Source organism: Myotis nattereri, assembly GCF_964212035.1.
Source record: "Myotis nattereri genome assembly, chromosome: 3".
Taxonomy (NCBI): domain Eukaryota; kingdom Metazoa; phylum Chordata; class Mammalia; order Chiroptera; family Vespertilionidae; genus Myotis; species Myotis nattereri.
Window position 1 is genome coordinate 111,287,145 of NC_138077.1, and position 22,689 is coordinate 111,309,833.

At 39.8% G+C, this 22,689-nt stretch overlaps 1 protein-coding gene across 1 annotated transcript in view; it reads left to right on the forward strand.

Annotated features, from left to right (window-relative positions):
• PLOD2 (procollagen-lysine,2-oxoglutarate 5-dioxygenase 2) overlaps positions 1–22,689 on the forward strand; it is a gene marked incomplete at its 5' end in the record, with an annotated part of 326,945 nt that overhangs the window by 167,544 nt on the left and 136,712 nt on the right. The window contains one exon of the mRNA XM_081086033.1: positions 588–751. Within this exon, the coding sequence (XP_080942159.1) occupies positions 588–751 (164 nt within the window). The remainder of the gene's footprint in view (positions 1–587; positions 752–22,689) is intronic.

The window sequence follows — 22,689 nt, forward strand, 5'->3', positions numbered from 1 at the left end:
TTAAATAAAAGCATCAACTTTTATATTGGTTTTCAAATTTATTGAGGTTTAAAAAGATGTGCATACCTATACACTATTTTAGGATTTCAGGCTTATTTGTGATTAAAATATAAATTTAATATATAAATATTTATGACACTTAGTAGTTGGTTGAATTTTTTTCAAGGCAATGAAATCTTCAGAAATTATAATGGATGGGTACAAATTAAATTGAAACATTAGGTAGTTACAATGGAAAGTTCTGTCAATGATTGTGTCTGTATTATTAGATAGCAAGCTACTGACATTTTAACATTTCAATACTTTTAAAATTTTGATTTAGTTGAATAAGTGAAGAATGAAAAAATAGTAAGACTAATTACTACAAAATTTGTCTTTTGTATGGACCTCAATTTCAAAAGTAATGTAAACACTAGTAATTTAATACTATACATATACTTTAAGTTGAGGGAAAATTGTTTGTTGTACTCTCTAAATAGTTGGTGTTAATCTTGTGTTGTAGTCTAAATTCTGACCTTTATTAGAGACTATTTCTTGGTTTATGTATTTTTTAATATATTTTAAAATGTTTTCCCTTCACTAAACAGCTTTGATGTCATATTTGCTGGCAGTCCAGAAGAAGTTCTAAAAAAGTTTCAAAAGTCAAACCACAAAGTGGTCTTTGCAGCAGATGGAATTCTGTGGCCAGATAAGAGACTAGCAGACAAGTATCCTGTTGTACACATTGGGAAACGCTACCTGAATTCTGGAGGTGGGTAAGATTCTGGCAGAAAAGTGTAATGTAAATTATAGTAATTATAAATAATTATGAAACAATCTTTTTTATATGTATAACTATAGACATAGTTTTAAATAACCATTATCTTATTACTATGGAAAAATTACATCAGTTTATAATCCACAGTACATTTTTAGCTGACAAAGCATTTTCCCATATATATTATATCATACTTTAGGCCCAATGCACAAAATTCGTGTGTGTGTGTGTATGTGTGTGTGTGTGTGTATGTCGGGGGGAATACCTCTTCCTGGCCTGTGGCCTCTTTCAATCCAGAACCCCACACTCCTAACCGCCTGCCTGCGCACTCCTAACTGCTTGGCTTGCTGCTCATTAGCACTGCCACAGAGGCGGGAGAGGCTCCTGTCACCACCGCTACACTTGCCAGCCATGAGCCTGGCTTCTGGCTGAGCAGTGTTCCCACTGTGGAAGCAAACTGACCACCAGGGGGCAGTTCCTGCCTCAAGTGTCTGCCCCCTGGTGGTCAGTGCACGTCATAGCGACCAGTCATTCTGATTGTTCCACCTTAACAGTCGCTGGGCTTTTATATAATAGAAGACTAGAGGCCCGATGCACGGAATTCGTGCAAGAGAAGGACTTCCTTCCCCCAGCTGCCTACACCGGCTTCCCTCCAGAACCCAGGACCCAGGCTTTGCTCCGGTCGCTGGCAGGCACCCAGGACCCGGGCTTCCTTCACAGCCCCGGCTTTGTCTGGAAGGTCCTCTGGAAGGACATCTCGTCTAATTAGCATATTATGCTTTTATTATTATAGATGATGCCCCTACCAACATTAGACAGTGTGTTATTATTTCCAAATTATAAGTGACAAAACCTTTGTTCCCCCAATTTGAGTGACTTTCAATGTTAAAAGAAAAGCAATATAGATCCAAGTCTTCAGGTTATAGTGTCATTGAGAATTTTCTGGCTATAGGACAATGTATTTAGTAAATTCTCTAACTTACAAAAAAGTACAAGCTACAATCAGGAGCTTTAAAAAATAAGCATTGCTTAATTTTATCTATGTTTTACATATATCAGAATAAATGAGTAATTCATCTTGAAATTCACTAGTCAAAGAGATTCGACTTGCAGTGTCTAATATACTTCAAATGTTGCATTAGCTTTGCCACCATGGATTAATGGAACAAATTTATCACAGTTCTCCCTTCTTTTCAAAAGAAGAAAGTAAAATTTGACATTGGACATTAGTATGACTCAAAGAGATTTTTTAGACTGAGATTAATGTAAACATCTACCCAGAAGGTATACTGAAAAAGGATGGGGGGACATGCAAGCTGCATTGGGAGAACAGATGTTTTTCAGTGATTTACATATAGCTATTTACGCTAGTTAAAATACATGCTCCTTTTTTCCCCCCTGAAAATCCATTTTTATTTTTATTTATTTTTTTAATAAATCTTTGTTCAGATTATTACAGTTGTTCCTCTTTTTCCCTCCATAGCTCCCCTCCACCCGGTTCCCACCCCACCCCCTGCCCTTACCCTCCCCCCACCCACACTGTCCTCGTCCATAGGTGTAAGATTTTTGTCCAGTCTCTTCCCTTACCCCCCGCACTCCCTTCCCCCTGATAATTGTTAGTCCACTCCCTTTCTATGCCCCTGTTTCTATTCTATTCACCAGTTTATTCTGTTCATCAGATTTTTATTCACTTGATTTTTAGATTCACTTGTTGATAGATATGTATTTTTTGTCACTTTGTTGTTCATAATTTTTATCTTTACCTTTTTCTTCTTCCTCCTCTTCTTAAAGAATACCCTTCAGCATTTCATATACTACTGGTTTGGTGGTGATGAACTGCTTTAGCTTTTTCTTATCTGTGAAGCTCTTTATCTGACCTTCAATTCTAAATGATAGCTTTGCTGGGTAGAGTAATCTTGGTTGTCGGATCTTGAATATCACTTTGAATATTTCTTGCCACTCTCTTCTGGCCTCCATGGTTTCTGTTGAGAAATCAGCTGACAATCGTATGGGTACTCCCTTTTATGTAACTAACTGTTTTCCTCTTGCTGCTTTAAGATTCTCTCTTTGTCTTTTGCCCTTGGCATTTTAATTATGATGTGTCTTGATGTGGTCCTCTTTGGATTCCTCTTGTTTGGGGTTCTCTGTGCTTCCTGGACTTGTAAGTCTATTTCTTTCACCAGGTAGGGAAAGTTTTCTGTAATTATTTCTTCAAATAGGTTTTCAATGTCTTACTCTCTCTCTTCTTCTGGTACCCCCAGAAGATGTTGGTACGTTGAAGTTGTCCCAGAGGCTCCTTGCGCTATCTTCATATTTTTGTATTCTTTTTTCCTTTTGCTTTTTCTGGTTGGGTGTTTTTTGCTTCATCATATTTCAAATCTTTGACTTGATTCTTGGGATCCCCTAGTCTGCTGTTGTATCTATGTATATTATTCTTTATTTCAGTCAGTGTATACTTAATTTCTAATTGGTCCTTTTTCATATCCTTGAGGGTCTCACTACATTTCTCGGAGGTTTCTAGAAGATTCTTGAGTAACCTTATAACCATGGTTTTGAACTCTATATCAAATAGTTTGCTTTCCCCCATTTCTTTCATTTATTATCTGTTTCTTTATCTCTGCATTTTGGCTGCTTCCCTGTGTTGATAGAGTAGCTTTGTGTGCTACATGTCCTGTAGGGCCCAGTGGCTCAGCCTCCCTAATTTCCTGAAGTTGACACTCTTGGTGCACTCCTTTGTGGGCTGTGTGCACAATCTTGTTGTAGTTAAGCCTTGATTGCTATTGGTATCATTGGGAGGAATTGACCTCCAGGCCAGTTGGCTCTGAGGACCAGTTGTGTCTACAATGGGAGAACTTCTGTGCTGGAGACACCCTTATGGGGCAGGTCTTGCTTCAGTGGGGCTTTGGCACTCACTGAGTCTGCCCCCTGAATGTGTCTTTTATGGATGTGAAGAGTTGTAATCTGGATGGTCTCCCTCTGACCACTGGGTAGACTGGCTCTTGGATCTCCAAGGAGGTGCAAAGTCAACCACTGCCTAAGGCCACCCAGCAGAAGCTACAGAGAGATCTGCAGATTCCTCATCTTCGGGGTTTGGAAGTGCCCAGATGAGGCGCCACTGTGAAGTAATGCAGGCTGCTGATGAGCCTTAGGCCTTCTTTTGGAATCTCTGGGATTCTCTGACCCAGATACAGTTTGACAGGTTTTTAGGCAGAGATAGGCCAGGCCATTAGTATGCTAAAGCCTCTATGCACAGCTTGGGTGGGGATGTAAATTGGGTGGGTCAGGGTTTCAGGGAACTCCCAGAGTGGGCCAGACCACAATGGCTGCCAGTATGCTTTGCCTCTGAGAGGTCCTGGCGTCTGTGTCCCACGCCCCGTGCAGGAACAATGAACACTGCAAGCACTTCTGCGAGGAAGCTGCCCTCACATTCCACCCTGATGCCAGACAGTACAGTTTCTCTCCGTATCAGTCTGGGTCCCCAAATTTTTGCCTATAGCTGGAGTTCAGAGCAGTTGGGAGCTTGTATCTCCTTCCCAATTGAAAAAGACAACAGTGTACCCAGCCAGCAGCCCCTTTCACGTGCACCTCTGTACCTCCACACTTCCACTTCCTGCCGGACTCAATGTGCTTTTCTCTTTCCTTCTAGTTGTATAATTTCCACTCAGCCAGCCTTCCCGTGGTTCTGGATGATACTTGTTTTGTCTTTTAGTTGTAGTTTAAATGTGGTGGTGCACGGCAGCAAGTTCAGGTGTTTACCTATGCCACCATCTTGGTTCTCCTACGTGCTCCTTTAAGTAGCAGCATGTCTGAATTCTAGGCTTTGCTCTGCCAGTTATGGAATGAAACCTTTAGCAAGTAGTTTCTGTTCTCTGAGATGTCTCAGTTTCATCTCTTTTCATCTGCACTTAAAAATATTTTTTTTTATTGATTTCACAGAGGAAGGGAGAGGGAGATAGATACAGTAAGATCAATGATGTGAGAGAATCACTGATCAGCTGCCTCCTGCATGCCCCCTATTGGGGATTAAGCAGACAACCTGAGCATGCACCTTGACCAGGAATTGAACCATGACCTCCTGGTTTATAGGTCGATGCCCAACCTTGAGCCATAACTCATAGTTGTACCTGGGAACTTTGTTAGCCCATATAAATATTACACTTCCAAAACCTCATATTCCAGGTTTTACTTCCAACTTTTAGCCTGCCTTTTCTCAATTTCAATACAAGTATAGTTCATAGTTTTGGGGAATCTCTAGACCAGGGCTGGGCAAACTTTTTGACTCGAGGGCCACAATGGGTTCTTAAACTGGACTGGAGGGCCAGAACAAAAACATGGATGGAGTATTTGTGTGAACTAATATAAATTCAAAGTAAACATCATTACATAAAAGGGTACGGTCTTTTTTCTTTTTTAGTTTTATTCATTTCAAACGGGCCGGATCCAGCCCATGGGCCGGAGTTTGCCCACGGCTGCTCTAGACCATTGTATTTTCTCCAAATCTATCTAACTACCACATTTGGATTTTACTCCCATATTCAAGTCAGAACCTAGGATTTTTGTTATTGCTCACTCCATCCTCATTTTCTTAGCAGCTTCCATTAGAATTCCAGTACACGCACTGGCAAAGCCTCTCCCTCAGGAGGCTTTTAAGTCTTTTTTTTTATTGTTTTATTGCTTAAAGTATTACAAAGGGTATTACATATGTGTCCTTTTTTTTTTTACCCGCCATTGACAATCACCTGGCTTCCCCTATACCCCAGTGTCTTGTGTCCATTGATTATGCTTCTATACATGCATACAAGTCCTTCAGTTGATCTCTTACCCCTCTCCCTCCTGCCCCCCAACCTTCCCCGGCCTTCCCGCTGCAGTTTGACAATCTGTTTGAGGCAGCTCTGCCTCTGTATCTATTATTGTTCAAAAGTTTATAATGGTCTTTATTATCCATGAATGAGTGAGATCATGTGGTATTTTTCCTTCATTGACTGACTTATTTCACTTAGCATAGTGCTCTCCAGTTCCATCCATGCTGTTGCAAATGGTAAGAGTTCCTTCTTTTTTTACAGCAGCATAGTATTCCATCGTGTAGATGTACCACGGTTTTCTAATACATTCATCTACTGATGGGCACTTAGGCTGTTTCCAAATCTTAGCTATGGTGAATTGTGCTGCTATAAACATAGGGGTGCGTATGTACTTTCTGATTGGTGTTTCTGATTTCTTGGGATATATTCCTAGAAGTGGGATCACTGGGTCAAATAGGAATTCCTTTTTAGTTTTTTGAGGAAACTCCATAATGTCTTCCATAATGGCTGCACCAGTCTGCATTCCCACCAGCAGGGCACGAGTGTTCCTTTTTCTCCACATCCTCTCCAGCACTTGTCCTTTGTTATTTGTTGATGATAGCCAGTCTGACAGGTGTGAGATGGTACCACATGGTTGTTTTGATTTGCATTTCTCAGATGACTAGTGACTTTGAGCATGTTTTCATATGTCTCTTGGCTTTCTGAATGTCCTCTTTTGAGAGGTGTCTATATAGATCTTTGCCCATTTTTTTATTGGATTGCTTATCTTCTTTTTGTTAAGTTGTATGAGATCCCTATAAATTTTGGAGATTAGGCCCTTATCTGATATGACGTTGGCAAATATGTTTTCCCACGCAGTGGTCTTTCTTCTTGTTTTGTTGATGGTTTCTTTTGCTGTGCAGAAGCTTTTTATTTTGATGTAGTCCCATTTGTTCATTTTCTCTTTAGTTTCAAGTGCCCTAGGAGCTGTATCAGAGAAGAAATTGGTTTGGCATATGTCTGAGATTTTGTTGCCTTTGGATTCCTCTAGTATTTTTATGGTTTCTCGTCTTATGTTTAAGTCCTTTATCCATTTTGAGTTTATTCTTGTGTATGGTGAAAGTTGGTGGTCTAGTTTCATTTTCTTGCATATATCTGTCCAATTTTCCCAAGACCATTTATTGAAGAGACTATCTTGGCTCCATTGTATGTTCTTGCCTCCTTTGTCAAATATTAATTGAGCATATTGTTTCGGGCCGATTTCTGGGCTCTCTATTCTATTCCATTGATCTCTATGCTGTTCTTGTGCCAGTACCAGGCAGTTTTGAGAACAGTGGTTTTGTAGTACAGCTTGATATCTGGTATTGAGATCCCACCTACTTTGTTCTTTCTCAGGACTGCTGTAGCTATTCTGGGTCTTTTTTTATTCCAGATGAATTTTTGGAGGGTTCGTTCTAGATCTGGAAGTATGCTGTTGGTATTTTAATGGGAAGTGCATTGAATTTATAGATTGCTTTGGGCAATATGGACATTTTAATGATGTTGATCCTACCAATCCATGAACACGGTATGTTCTTCCATCTCTTTATGTCTTCCTCTATCTCTTTTTCAACATCCTGTAGTTTTCTGAGTAGAGGTCATTTACCCCTTTAGTTAAGTTTACTCCTAGGTAGCTTAATTTTTTTGGTGCTATGGTAAATGGGATTGTTTTTATAATCTCTCTTTCTGAAAGTTCACTATTGGTGTATAGAAATGCCTCAGATTTCTTGGGGTTGATTTTGTATCCTGCTACATTGCAAAATTCATGTATTAAGTCTGGTAGTTTTTTGATGGAGTCTCTAGGGTATTGTATGTATAATATCATGTTGTCTGCAAATAAAGACAGTTTTACTTCCTCTTTTCCAATTTGGATGCCTTTTATTTCTTCTTCTTGTCTAAATGCAATGGCTAATACTGCCAGGATTATGTTGAACAGGAGTGGTGAGAGGGGCCATCTCTGTGTCGTTCCTGTTCTTAGGGCAAATGGTGTTAGTTTTTGTCCATTGAGTAGGATGTTGGTTGTGGGTTTGTCATATATGGCTTTTATTATCTTGAGGTATGATCCTGCTAGTCCCACCTTGCTGAGAGTGTTTATCAAAAATGGGTGTTGGATTTTGTCAAATGCTTTTTCTGCATCAATTGATATGAACATTTGGTTTTTTTCTTTCAATTTGTTTATGTGATGTATCACATTTATTGATTTGCGGATATTGTACCATCCTTGCATCCCTGGGATAAATCCTACTTGGTCATGGTGTATGATCTTTCTGATGTACTGCTGGATCTGATTTGCTAAGATTTTGTTGAGGATTTTGGCATCTATGTTCATGAGGGATATTGGCCTGTAATTCTCTTTCATTGTGTTGTCCTTCCCTGGTTTTGGTACTATGGTAATGCTGGCTTCATAGAATGAGCTTGGAAGTGTTCCTTCCTCTTGAATTTTTTGTAGTAGTCTGAGGAGGATAGGTTTTCAGTTCTTCCTTGAATGCGTGGTAAAACTCCCCTGTGAAGCCTGCTGGTCCTGGGCTTTTGTTTGCTAGAAGCTTTTTGATGACTGCTTCAATTTCTTCCATAGTTATTGGCCTATTGAGATTTTTAGATTCTTCCTGATTGAGTGTTGGAAGGTTGTATTTTTCTAGGAATTTGTCCATTTCCTCCAGGTTGTTTAGTATGTTGGAGTAGAGTTGTCCATAATATTTTTTAACAATCATTTGTATTTCTGTGGGGTCTGTTGTTATTTCGCCTCTATCGTTTCTGATTTTGTTTATTTGGGTCCTCTCTCTTTGCTTCTTGGTGAGCCTGGCGAGAGTTCTGTCAATCTTGTTTATCCTTTCAAAGAACCAGCTCTTTGTTTCATTGATTTTCTGTATTGTTTTTGGTCTCTATGTCATTTATTTCTGCTCTAATCTTTATTATCTCCTCCCTTCTGCTCACACTGGGCTTTTCGTGTTGCTCTCTTTCTAATTCTTTGAGTTGTAGAGTTAGATGATTTACTACAATTTTTTCTTGTTTATTTGAAATAGGCCTGTAGAGCTATAAACTTCCCTCTCAGGACTGCTTTCATTGTGTCCCCTAGGTTTTGGATTGTTGTGATTTCATTGTCATTAGTTTCCAGGATGTTTTTAATTTCTTCTTTGATCTCATTGCTAACCCAATCAATATTTAATAACATGCTATTCAGCTTCCAAGTGTTTGAGTATTTTGGGTTGTTTTTATTGTAGTTTATTTCTTGTGGTCTGAGAAGATGCTTGGTATGATTTCAGTCTTCTTTAATTTGGGGAGACTTTGTGACACAATATGTGGTCTATTTTTGAAGATGTCCTGTGAGCAGTTGAGAAGAACGTATATTCTGTGTTTGGGGTGTAATGTTCTGAAGATGTATATTAAGTCCATCTGATCTAGTGAGTCATTTAGGATTGTTATTTCTTTACTGATTGTTTGTCTAGAGGATTTATCCAGTGTTGTCAGTGGTGTATTAAAGTCCCCTACTATGATTGTATTGTTGTCGATCTCTCCTTTGATATCTTCCAGGAGTTTTTTTTATGTATTTTCGTGCTCCTGCATTGGGTGCATATATCTTTACCAGGGTTATATCTTCTTATTGTATTGATTCCTTTAATATTATTAAGTGGCCTTCCATATCTCTTTTTATGGCCTTCACTTTGAGGTCTATTTTGTCCGATATAAGTATTGCTACCCCGGCTTTCTTTTCATTTCTTTTGCCTGAACAATATTTTTCCATCCTTTCACTTTCAGTCCATGTGAGTCCCTTCTAATGAGGTAGGTCTCTTGTAGACAGCAATGTATGGGTCATGATTTTTTATCCATTCAGCCACTCAATGTCTTTTGGTTGGAGCATTTAGTCCATTTACATTAAAAGTTTTTTTTGAAAGGTACTTGTTGGTAGCCATTTCTTTTTTTGTTTGGCTGTTTTCTTTCTGAGCTTTTTATTTATTCTTTTTACACCAGTCCCTGTAGCATTTCTTGCATTGCTGGCTTGGTGGTGATAAACTCTCTTAGCCTTTTTTTGTCTGTGAAGCTTCTTATTTCCCCTTAAATTTTGAATGATAGCCTGGCTAGATAGAGTATTCTTGGATTCAGTCCTTTGCTTTGTATCTCTTTGCAAATTTCCTTCTATTCTTTTCTGGCCTGATGTGTTTCTGTTGAGAAATCATTTGATAATCTAATGGGAGATCCCTTGTATGTAACTTTCCTTCTCTCTCTTGCAGCCTGTAAGATTCTCTCTTTGTTTAGAACATTTGCCATGGTAATTATGATGTGTCGTGGTGTGGGTCTTTTTGGTTTCACCTTGTTTGGTACTCTCTGGGCTTGTGTGACTTTTTTCTTCCCCACCTAAGGAAAGTTTTCTGATATTATTTCTTTGAATAGGTTTTCTAATCCTTGTTCCTCTTTCTGTTGGTCTGGCACCCCTATTATTCGTATGTTGTTCCATTTCATGTTGTTCCAACACTCTCTTAGACTCTCCTCCTGTTCTTTAGTTTTTTTCTCCTATTTAAGTACAGTTTGGGTGTGTTTTGCTTCCTTGTCTTCTAATTCACTAATTTGGTCCTCTGCTTCTCCTAGTCTACTCTTGATACTTTCAATGGTGTTTCTTATTGAAGCTATATCACTCTTCATTTCTTCTTGGGTCTAACATAAGTTATTCATCTTTTCATCTGTTTCTTCTTAAATATTTTTTAAAAGTATATTTTATTGATTTTTTTACGGAGAGGAAGGGAGAGAGATAGAGAGTTAGAAACATCGATGAGAGAGAAACATTGATCAGCTGCCTCCTGCACATCCCCTACTGGGGATGTCCCCGCAACCCAGGTACATGCCCTTGACCGGAATTGAACCTGGGACCTTTCAGTCCACAGGCCGACGCTCTATCCACTGAGCCAAACCGGTTTTGGCATCTTTTTCTCCTTGCTTCTTGCATAAGTTGTTGATTTTTTCCTCCATCTGGTTTATGCTCTCTAGGACCCTTATTCTGAATTCTTTTTCTGTGAGGTTGCATGCCTCTGTATCGCTTAGCTGCTTTTCTGGAGAGCCCTCCTTTTCTTTCCTTTTGGGGTTTCTTTGTCTAGCCATGTTTGATCTCACCGACCTATCTAGTTGTTGGGTTATGCAGTGGCTTCTCCCTGGGTGGCCGTGGCTCCTCGGGCTGTGGTTGCTCCTTGGGTGGTGTGGTAGCAGCTCTTCCTCCATTGGTAGCAGGTCTCCTGGTGGGTGCTGTTCACAGCTGTATTGGCTCTTCTGGATGGTGGAGGGAGGCTTCACACCCAGCAACTGTTACTCAGACAGAGCATGTGGTGATCAGGATGCCACTGTTGCTTGGATCCGCTGCGTTGATTGAAAGGCACAAAATACAACACAACAAGACACAATGAACCAGGCACTGAACACAAATGTATTTACGGCATTATTAACCCCAAATAAAGGTGGCCACCTGAGCTAAGAGAGTTAGGGGTAAGGAAGAAAGAAGAGAAGAAGATAGAAGAGAAAACAGAAAAAAAGGAGTGCAAAAATGAAATTGGAAAAAGGGAAAGGAAAAAAAAGTAAGAGAGAAGAGAGAATGAAGTAGAAGAGGGGAGGAGACTATTTATATGAAGAGAAAACTCTGATAGAACTGCCACTAATCCCAACAAATTCCATTAATGGATCCCTGGAGATGAATACAAACTACAAACAACCAATAATATCAAGTGGGGCAAGGGAAAACAGAAGCATAAAAATAACCGGGGGCGGGGGGCGGGGGGAGGTGGGGAACAGAAACATGAAAAGAAAAAGCAGAAAAACCTCACAAACAATCCTAAAAAAACCCCCAATATACTGAACAATCAAGCAAACAACAACAAAACAGAGAAAAGAAGAAGAAGAAAAATTTGGATAGTGAAGAAAGATAAGGCAGAGGTGTATAAGGATTTAGAGCAGGGGATTGGAAATAGGATATATAAGTAGGGTGAAATTTTGACAGGGGGTAAAAAGACTAGGGAAAATCTAAAGCAGGAATAGGGTAAGAGAAACAGGACAACAGAAGGCGAAAAGTGGGGAAGAGGGTTTTAGCACAGACGCAAAATTGAGGTAGAGAAAAATAATGCTAAAGGGACGATGAAAATAGAATGGAGAACACTAGTCCAAAAATAAAATAAAGAGAAAATAAAATGACACTTTAAAAAATGGTAAAATGGTAGCAGTAATAATACTGGTTAAAAATAAAAATGTAGTAATTAAAAAGGCAAAATCAGGTGATGAAAAAAGAAAAAAATGGTTTCTTATTTAAAAGGTGAAAAAATAATAAAAAAATAATTAGAAATGTGCAGTAATGAAGGTGCTTCAGATCTTCTACTCTTCTTTTTGTTATGCCAGGTATTCAGGAGAATGTTGAATTTCCCTCCGATACACTGTTCCTCCGTGTTATAAGCCACAGTCCTGATTTTAAGGCAGGCTGTATTGGTTCCTCAGACTGCCTTTATCTGTGTTTACAGAAGAGTCAGTTCATGGCTCTGCCTCTGGGTGGCAGTATGTCTGGATTCACCTCCAAGGCTATAAGTCCTCTATGACCCGGAGTTCTCTATTGTACCTGAAACTGGCTTGGGAAAGTCCTCTGCCCAGAGCTGGTTCCCCAGTCGTCACTCCCCGCTCTGTTTCCCAGGGTCCCCAAAAACAACCTTCTCCTACAGGCTCTATGAGTGACCCTAACTGGGTAATCCCATGCACTGGGTTCAACAATCAAACGCACAGATTTAAGAGGAAGTGTAAAAACAAGATCCTGGGAAGCTGTGCAAACTCGCAGGGCTCCACCTTCCAGATCTGCGCGGAGTCTCTGCACTCGCTCTGGCCCCTGGCACCCAGTAGATGGCAGACTGGCAAAATCTGAGGCTGCCTGTTTGCATCCAGTCCAACTATGGGCTTATTTATAGTGTTCCCTTCTGCCAGAAGGCCTGGGGGAGCCCTTCCACTCTCGTGGGTCACGCTGGCCCCAACAGCTGCGGACTTTGTGGTGCGCAGCTTTCCCCCCTGTGCGTGTTCCACTCTCCAACCTAAATTGCAAACCGCACCTTTGGGGGAAGTCTAACCTTTCCGTGGGGAGAAGAAGGGCTCGTCTGAGTTCATCTAGTCGCTCTGCTTGAGAGCCGTTGTTTCCAGGTTAGTAGCCGATCTCTGGATGCTGGTAACAGCCACTCAACATGGTGAGGTCTCCGTGGCTGAGCGGGTGCTTTGGGTGAGGTTTCAGCCTCAATCTCTAACCGTTCCCTTTTTCTAGGAGTCCTCTGTCTTTCCTGGCTGCAGACTGTCTCTCAGCTGAATCTCCTCTGCTTATTCAGGCTGTATGTTACCCGTTTCAGCTGCTTGCCCTTATCTGCTCCGGGACAAGGCACCGACACGTCCGTCTAAACCTCCGCCATTTTCAAAAGCCGGCTTTTCAGTCTTGACTTCTTGTCAGAACACTAGAATTGTAGATTGGTGCTGCTTCTGCCTCAAAACTGTCAGGCCTTCAGTAAGACTAATCTTTTAAATTATTGTTAAGTTCTAGTTAGTTTAAAAATTATTTTTCTGTAGAACTCTGTGATGTTTTATTTTGTATTTATGATTTCCCCCCAAACATAACATGCATAAGGAAATATGTAAATTAATCTAGATCATGATATTTCTACTCAGAAATTAAATTTCAGACAGATGCACAGTATTGTAGACATAGCAAAGAGACACCTACCATGTGAGTGCCTCTGGGAGCAGGTTTCACTAAGGAAAAGTATTTATTAAGTGGGAAAGAGATCATACAAGGGCATCAAAACATAATGCTCATGCTTCTATATATATAAAAGCCTAAGCGACTGTTAAGACCGAATTACCGAATGACCAGTCAACCAGTTGCTGATGCTCACTGACCACCAAGGGGCAGATGCTCAATGCAGGAGCTGCCCCCTGATGGTCAGTGCTCTCCCACAGCCAACCTTCCATGGCTGGCCAACCTTCTGCAGTCCCTCCTCCCAGCTGGCCATCCTCCCGTGGTCCCTCCCCCGAGCCAGCTAACCTCCCATGGTCCCTCCTCCCAGCTGCCAACCTCCCACGGTCCCTATCCCCAACTGGATGGCCCCCCAAATGGCCCTGATAAGCTGCCAGGCCGAGGGACTCTACCCGTGCACAAATTCATACACCGGGCCTCTAGTTTTGTAATAAAGTACTTAAAGAGATGGTAGAAAATCTAAATACACTCAATAAAAGTTTATGTAATTTCATGAATAAAATATTTTAAAAAAATAGTTTTATTGATTTCCAGAGAGAGAAGAAGGGAGAAGGAGAGAGATAAAGGGAAACACTGATATCAATTGGCTGCCTACTACAAGCCCTCTAGCTGAGATTGTGGCCATGTGCTCTGACCAGGAATTGAACCAACAACCTTTTGGTGCAGGGAACAATGCAACCAATGGAGCTAGCCCAGCCGTGGGCAAAGTACGGCTGTTCCATCCGTCCCGCGGAGCCGAAAGAGCGGAGGGTTCTCTTGCTCTCCCCTCCGCTCCTTCACCAGCAGCAGTGTTACCATGGCAACGTCGGGAAACACGGCCGCAGCTCCTTCTTCTGAGTCCAGTTTAAGAACCCATTGTGGCCCTCGAGTCAAAAAGTTTGCCCACCCCTGAGCTAGCCAGAGCCATGAATAATATATTGAGAGTTATTTAAGGGACATGAGTTTAGTTTCTAAGTATATCATTAAATTTAAAAAATCTCCATCATAGAGAGTGGACATGTTTCCATATAAGGAAAAGTTCAAAATATGAGAAATTTAATTTTTTGAAATATGTGAGTTTAATAGAAAAATATAAATCATCTACACTAATAAAAGACAAAGATGCTAATTGACCATACCTTTGCTATGCCCAAGCCATGCCCACCAGCCAATCAGAGCGATTATATGCAAATTAACCCAACCAAGATGGCGGCCGGCAGCCACAGAGCTGGAGCAAGCAGGAGGCTTGGTTGCCCTGGCAATGGAGGAAGCTGAGCTTCCTGCCAGCCCTGGCCAGCTGTGGCCTCCACAAAAGGCAACAAAGTTTCAATTATAGAAGCTAAATAAATCCCAGATACCTGCTTCCAGCCAGCCTCCACTGGGAACTTGGGTGGTTGGGTGCTGTGGCCAGCCTGCAAAAAACCATCAGCCTCTCACCCAGGCTGTCCACACCCTCATGGGGTGAGGGTCCCCGCTGGGCGGTTTGGCCAGCCTGAAAACAGCCATCAGCCCCTCACCCAGGCTGACCTGGCACCCCAGCGGGACCCTCACCCTGATCCAGGATACCCTTCAGGGCAAACCCGCTGGCCCCCACCCGTGCACCAGGCCTCTATCCTATATAATAAAAGGGTAATATGAAAATTGACCCTAACAGCAGAAAGACTGGGAATGACTGGTCACTATGACACACACTGACCACCAGGGGCCAGACGCTCAATGCAGGAGCTGCCCCCTGGTGGTCAGTGTGCTACCACAGGGGGAGCTCTGCTCAGCCACAAGCCAGGCTGAGAGCTGCCAGTACAGCAGTGGTGGTGGGAGCCTTTCCCGCCTCTTCAGCAGTGCTAAGGATGTTTGATTGCAGCTAGGCCTGCTCCCCGCTGGCAAGTGGACATCTCCTGAGGGCTCCTGGGCTGCCAGAGGGATGTCTGACTGCCAGCTTAGGCCCAATCTTCCAGGGAGCAGGCCTATGCCAGCAGGTGGTCATTCCCCGAGGGGTCCCAGACTGCAAGAGGGCACAGGCTGGGCTGAGGGACCCTCCCGAGTGCACAAATTTTTGTGCACCAGGCCTCTAGTATAAAATATATATCACATAACTATGAAAATAGATGCACATTTGACCATTGGACAGCATGGGGTTAAGTGCACTGATCCTCCCATAGTTAGAAATTCACACATAACTTTTGACTCCCCAAAAACTTCAGTAATCACTTAGTGTCTGAGGGAAATTGATTCCAATTAGCAAAATTCATGGATACTCAAGTCTTATATAAAATGGTGTAAAATAGTGCATATAGTTGGCCTTCCACATATGTTGATTCTCATCCTTGGATCAAAATTACTATTTCCTATCCACAGTTGGTTGAATACACATATAGGAAATTCAGGGATATAGAGGGCCAACTTTATATTGAAAAAAGTCCGTATCTAAGTGGACTCAGGTAGTCCCAACCCATGTTGTTAAAGGGTCAACTGTAATTACTTGTCATTTTTTTAGGATGTTTGGGACTTATACAAAAAATAAGGGAATATAATTTTTGAAAAACTGTAAAATGTCATGGTCTGCTTGCATGTATTTTTCATCAGAGAAGATTGATCACAGGATTAAAATTGAATTGTTTAGTGTTTTTTCCTTCATTTTTTAATCGTAATTGTTGAAAGTATTACATATGTCCCCTTCACCCCTCCACCATCACCCTCCAGCACTACCCACCCCCCAGTAGGCACTTACTACCCTACTGACTGCATCCATGTATTATGCATATATGCATACAAGGTCTTTGGTTGGTTACCTCCCACCCACCCACTTACCCCCATCTTCCCTCAGAAATTTCACAACTCTGTTCCATGCTTCCATGTCACTGGATCCACTCCAGTCATCAGTTTATTTTGTTAATTAGATTCCACATGAGTGAGATCCTACAATACTTCTCTTTCTATGGCTGACGTATTTCACTTAGCATGATACTCTCTAGGCCTCTCCATGCTATCTCAAAGGGTAATAGATTCTTCTTTTTTACTTCTGTATAGTACGCCATGGTATAAATGTACCACAGTTTTTTTATCCACTCATCTACTGATGGGCACTTGGGCTGTTTTCAGATCTGAACTGTTGTAAATTGTGCTACTATGAACATAAGGGTGCATTCATTCTTTCTGATTGGTGTTTTGGGTTTCATGGGATATATTCCTAGAAATGGGGTCAAATGGCAATTCCATATGTAATTTTTTGAGGAAACACCGTACTGTTTTCAATAATGGCTGCACCAGACTGCATTCCCACCAGCAGTGTACTAGGATTCCCTTTTCTCCACCAGCACTTGTCATTAGATAATTGGTTGGTGGAAGTCATTCTGACAAGCGTGAGATACCTTACTGTCATTTTAATCTGCATCTCCCTGATGATCAGTGACTTTGAGCATGTTTTCATATGTCTCTTGGCCATCTGTATGTCCACTTTGGGGAAGTGTCTAGTTAGGTACTTTGCCCATTTTTTAATTGGATTGTTTGTCTTCCTTTTGTTAAATTGTATGAATGCCTCATATATTTTAGATGTTAATACTTTATCAATGTATAATTGCCAAATATGTATTCCCATACAGTGGGCTCCCTTTTTGTTTTGTTGATGGTTTTTTTTGCTGTGCAGAAGCTTTTTATCATGATGTATTCCCATTTGTTTATTTTCCTCCTTAGTTTCTTTGAACTAGATTTATCTGTAAATATAATGCTATGAGAGGTGTTTGAGATTTTGCTGCCTATGGTTTCTTCTAGGATTTTTATGGTTCCATGACTTACATTTAAGTCTTTTATCCATTTTGAGTTTATTATTGTGTATGGTGTAAGTTGGTGGCCTATTTTCTTTTCTTTTTTATTTATTTATTTTTTGCATGTATCTGCCCAATATTCCCAACACCATTTATTGAAGAGAATGTCTTGACTCAATTGTATGCTCTTGCCTCCTTTGTCAAAAATTAATTGAGTTGAATGGCTTGGGTCAATTTCTGGGCTCTCTGTTCTGTTCCATTGATCTCTATGCCTGTTCTTGTGCCACTACCAGGCTGTTTTGATTACGGTGACTTTGTAGTATAACTTGATATCTGGTATTGTGTTTCCTCCAACTTTTTTCTGCTTTCTCAGAATTTCTAAACCTATTTGGGGTATTTTTTGATTTCATATAAATTTTTGGAGTATTTTTCTAGTTCTGTGAAATATGCTGTTGGTACTTCAATGAGGATTGCATTGAATCTTTAGATTGTCTTGGGTAGTATGGACTTTTTATGATGTTGACTCTGCCAATTCATAAACACAGAATATTTTCCCCCTTATTTATGTCTTCGTCTATCTCTTTTACAAGTTACTGTCATTTTCCGAATACAAGTCTTTTACCTCCTTCGTTAAATTTATTCCTAAGGATCTTAATTTTTTGTTGCATTGGTAAATGGAATTGTTCGTTTAGTTTTTCTTTCTGAGAATTCATTATTGGTGTATAAAAAAGGCCATTGATTTTTGGGTATTCATTTTGTAACCTGCTAATTGCCAAATTCATTTATTAAATCTAGTAGTTTTTTGGTGGACTCTTTAGGGTTTTCCATGTACAAGATCATGTCATCTGCAAATAATGAGAATTTTACTTCCTACTTTCCCATTTGGATGCCTTTTATTTCTTCTTCTTGTCAGATCGATATGGCTAGGACTTCCAATACTATTTTGAATACGGGTGGTGAAAGCGGACATCCCTGTCTTGTTCCTGTTCTTAGGGAATATGATTTTAGTTTTTGCCCATTGAATATGATGTTGGCTGCAGATTTGTCATATAAGCCTTTATCATGTTCAGATATGCTCCCTCTATCTCCACTTTGCTGAGAGTTTTTATCAAAAATGTATGTTGGATTTTGTCAAATGCGTTCTCTACATCTATTGATATGCTCATGTGATTTTTGTCTTTCAGTTTGTTTATGTGATGTATTTGTTTATTGATTTGTGAATGTTATACCATCTTTGAATCCCTGGAATAAATCCCATTTGGTCATGGTATATGATCTTTTTAAAATATTGCTGGATCTGATTTCCTATTATTTTGTTGAGGACTTTAGGATCTATGTGCATCAGGGATATTGGCCTGTAATGTTCTTTGTATTGTCTTTACATGGTTTTGGAATTAGGATAATGCTAGCCTCATAGAAAGAGCTTGGAAGCGTTCCTTCCTCCTGTATTTTTTGGAATAGTTTGAGGAATATTGGTGTTAGTTCTTTGAATGTTTGCTAAAACTCCCCTGTAAAGCCATCTGGTTGTGGGCTTTTGTTTGATGGGAGTTTTTTGATTACTGCTTCTATTTCATTAGTTGTTATTGGCCTATTCAGGTTTTCTGATTCTCATTCAGTTTTGGAAGATTGCATTTTTTTATGAATTTTTCCATTTAATCCACATTGTCCAGCTTGTTCGCATATAGTTGTTCTTAGTATTTTCTTACAATCCTTTGTATTTCCACAGTGCTAGTGGTTACTTCTCCACTTTTATTTCTGATTTTATTTATTTGGGTCCTCTCTCTTTGGTGGGTAACGGTTCATCAATATTGTTTATCCTTTCAAAGAACTAGCTCTTGGGTTCACAGGGGTTTTTTTATTTATTTGTTTTTTTAGTCTCTGTTATTTATTTCTGCTCTAATCTTTATTATTTCCTTCCTTATACTTACTCTGGGCTTTTCTTGTTGTTCTCTTTCTAGTTCTTTAAGTTGTAGGGTTAAATAGTTTATTTTTAATTTTCCTTATTTTTTTGAGGTTGGTCTGTAGTGCTATGAACTTCCCTCTGATGACTGCTTTTGCTGTATCCCAGAGATTTTGTGCTGTTTTGTGTTCATTTTCATTTGTTTCCAGGAAGTTTTTTTATTTCTTTCTTGATCTCATTGGTAAGCCATTCATTGTTTAATAACATCCTATATAATAAAAGTCTAATTTGCAAATATTCCCCTTGGGCGGTCGTTTGATGAGGAGACCAGGAGTTTGACCACTCGCTATGACGTGCTATGGGGCACGCAGTGCAGAACATGGCAGGCTTTGGCGACACTGCACTGGCAGCGGCGGCAGTGGAGGCACTGCCAGCCCCAATAGGCCCCGAACCATGGTGGGAGGGTGGAGTAGGTGAGTTGGCTGCACCAGGCCAAGGCAAGTGGGGGCCCAGGTGCTGCCCAGGGCCCAGAGGTCAGCTGGGACCTGCCCTTCCATGCCAGACGCTTATGCTTCAATAACTGGCCAGGCTGAGGGACCACATCCATGCACACATTTTGTGCAACCGACCGCTAGTTGTTTAATAACATGGAATAATTTTGTGTGTTTTTACTATAGTTCATTTCTAATTTCATTCCACTGTGATTTGAGAAGATGCGTGATATGATTTCAATCTTCTTGAACTTGTAGAGACTTGTTTTCTGTCCTAACATGTGGTCTCTCTTTGTGTATGATCCATGTGCACTTAAAAAGAATGTGTTCTGCTACTTTGGGGTGAAATGTTCTATAAATATCTATTAAATCCATATGATCCAGTGTTTCCTTTCAAGTCACTATTTCCTTGTTAAGTTATTGTCTAGAACATCTATCCAGTGAAGTCAACAAGGTGTTAAAGTCCCCTACTATGATTTTATTTTTGTCAATTTCTCTTTTAAAGTCCTCTAGCAGTATATAGATATAGATATAGATAAAGATATAGATATAGATATAAGGTATAGATATAGATATAGATAAATATAGATATAGATAGATAGATATAGATATAGATATAGATATAGATATAGATATAGATAGATATAGATATATAGATATAGATATATATTTAGGTGCTCCTATACTGGGTACATATATATTTAGCATGATTATATCCTCTTATTGGATCAATCCCTTTAGTATTCTGTAGTGACCTTTTTATCTCTTGTTATGGCCTTCATTTTGAAATGTATTTTGTCATATGAGTATTGCTATTCCAGCTTTTCTTTTCTTTTTCATTTGCATGGACAGTTCTTTTCCATCCCTTCACTCTCATCCTCTGTGGGTCTCTTGTAGACAGGATATATAGTTGGTTCATGTTTTTAGATCAAATCAGCTACCCTATGTCTTTTGATGGAACACTTAATCCATTTACATTTAAGGTTATTATTGATAGGTGCTTATTTATTTCATTCCATTTTAATTATTTTTGTTTTTTTAAATTGTTTTATTGATTAAAATGTTACAAAGAGTATTATATATGTCTCCCTTTTTTTCTCCCCTTGACCCTCCCCTAGCCTCCCATACCCCCAAGTGACTTGTGTCCCTTGATTATGCTTGAGTGCATGCATACAAGTCCTTCAGTTGATCTCTTCCCCCATGCTGCCACCCCCAAACCCTCCCCAGCATTCCCGCTGTAGTTTGACAGTTTGTTTGATGTTGCTCTGCCTCTGTATCTATTTTTGCTCATCAGTTTATAATGGTCTTAATTATCCATAAATGAGTGAGATCATGTGGTATTTTTCTTTCATTGAATGGCTTATTTCACTTAGCATAATGCTCTCCAGTTCCATCCATGCTGTCGCAAATGGTAAGAATTCCTTCTTTTTTACAGCAGCATAGTATTGCATCATGTAGATGTACCACAGTTTTCTAATCCATTCATCTGCTGATGGGCACTTAAGCTGTTTCCAGATCTTAGCTATGGTAAATTGTGCAACTATGAACATAGGGGTGCATATATCCTTACTGATTGGTGTTTCTGATTTCTTGGGATATATTCCTAGAACTGGGATCACTGGGTCAAATGGGAGTTCCATTTTTAGTTTTTTGAGGAAACTCCATACTGTCTTCAATAGTGGCTGCACCAGTCTGCATTCCCACCAGCAGTGCACGAGTGTTCCTTTTTCTCCACATCCTCTCAAGCACTTGTAGTTTGTTGATTTGTTGATGATAGCTATTCTGACAATTGTGAGATGGTAGCTCATTGTTGTTTTGATTTGCATTTCTCGGATGATTAGTGACTTTGAGCATGTTTTCATATGTCTCTTGGCTTTCCGAATGTCCTCTTTTGAAAAGTGTCTATTTAGGTCCTTTGCCCATTTTTTGATTGGATTGTTTATCTTCCTTTTCTTAAGTTGTATGAGTTTCCTGTAAATGTTTGAGATTAAATCCTTATCAGTGATTACATTGGCAAATATGTTCTCCCATGCAGTAGACTTTCTTGTTGTTTTGTTGATGGTTTCTTTTGCTGTGAAGAAGCTTTTTATTTTAATGTAGTCCCATTTGTTCATTTTCTCTTTAGTTTCCAATGCCCTAGGAACTGTATCAGTGAAGAGAAATTGCTTCGGCATATGTCTGAGATTTTGTTGCTTTTGGATTCCTCTAGTATTTTTATGGTTTCCTGTCGTACATTTAATTCCTTTATCCATTTTGAGTTTGTTTTTGTGTATGGTGTAAGTTGGTGGTCTAGTTTCATTTTTTTTGCATGTATCTGTCCAATTTTCCCAACACCATTTATTGAAGAGACTATCTTGGCTCCATTGTATGTTCTTGACTCCTTTGTCAAATATTAATTGAGCATATGGGTTCAGATCGATTTCTGGGCACTCTGATCTGTTCCATTGATCTATATGTCTGTTCTTGTGTCAGTACCAGGCAGTTTTAAGAACAGTGGCTTTGTAATACAGCTTGATATCTGGTATTGAGATCCCACCTACTTTGTTCTTTCTCAGTATTGCTGCAGCTCTTCGGGGTCTTTTTTTATTCTAGATGAATTTTTGGAGAGTTTGTTCTAGGTCTGTGAAATATGCCATTGGTATTTTAATGGGAAGTGCGTTGAATTTATAGATTGCTTTGGGTAGTATGGACATTTTAATGATGTTTATTCTACCAATCCAAGTACATGGTATCTTCTTCCATGTGTTTATGTCTTCCTCTATCTCTTTTTTCAACGTCCTGTAGTTTTCTGAGTAGCGGTCTTTTACCTCTTTAGTTAAGTTTATTCCTAGGTATCTTAACTTTTTTGGTGCGATGGTTGATGGGATTGCATTTTTAGTCTCTCTTTCTGCAAATTCACTATTGATGTATAGAAATGCCATAGTTTTCTTGGCATTAATTTTGTTTCCTGCTACATTGCCAAATTCATTTGTTAAGTCTAATAGTTTTTTGATGGAGTCTTTAGGGTATTTTATGTATAATATTATGCCATCTGCAAATAAGGACAGTTTTAATTCTTCTTTTCCAATTTGGATGCCTTTTATTTCTTTTTCTTTTCTGATCACATGGCTAATACTTCCAGTACTATGTTGAACAGGAGTGATGAGAGTGGGCATCCCTGTCTTGTTCCTGTTCTTAGGGGAAATGCTGTTAGTTTTTGTCCATTGAGTAGGATGTTGGCTGTGGGTTTGT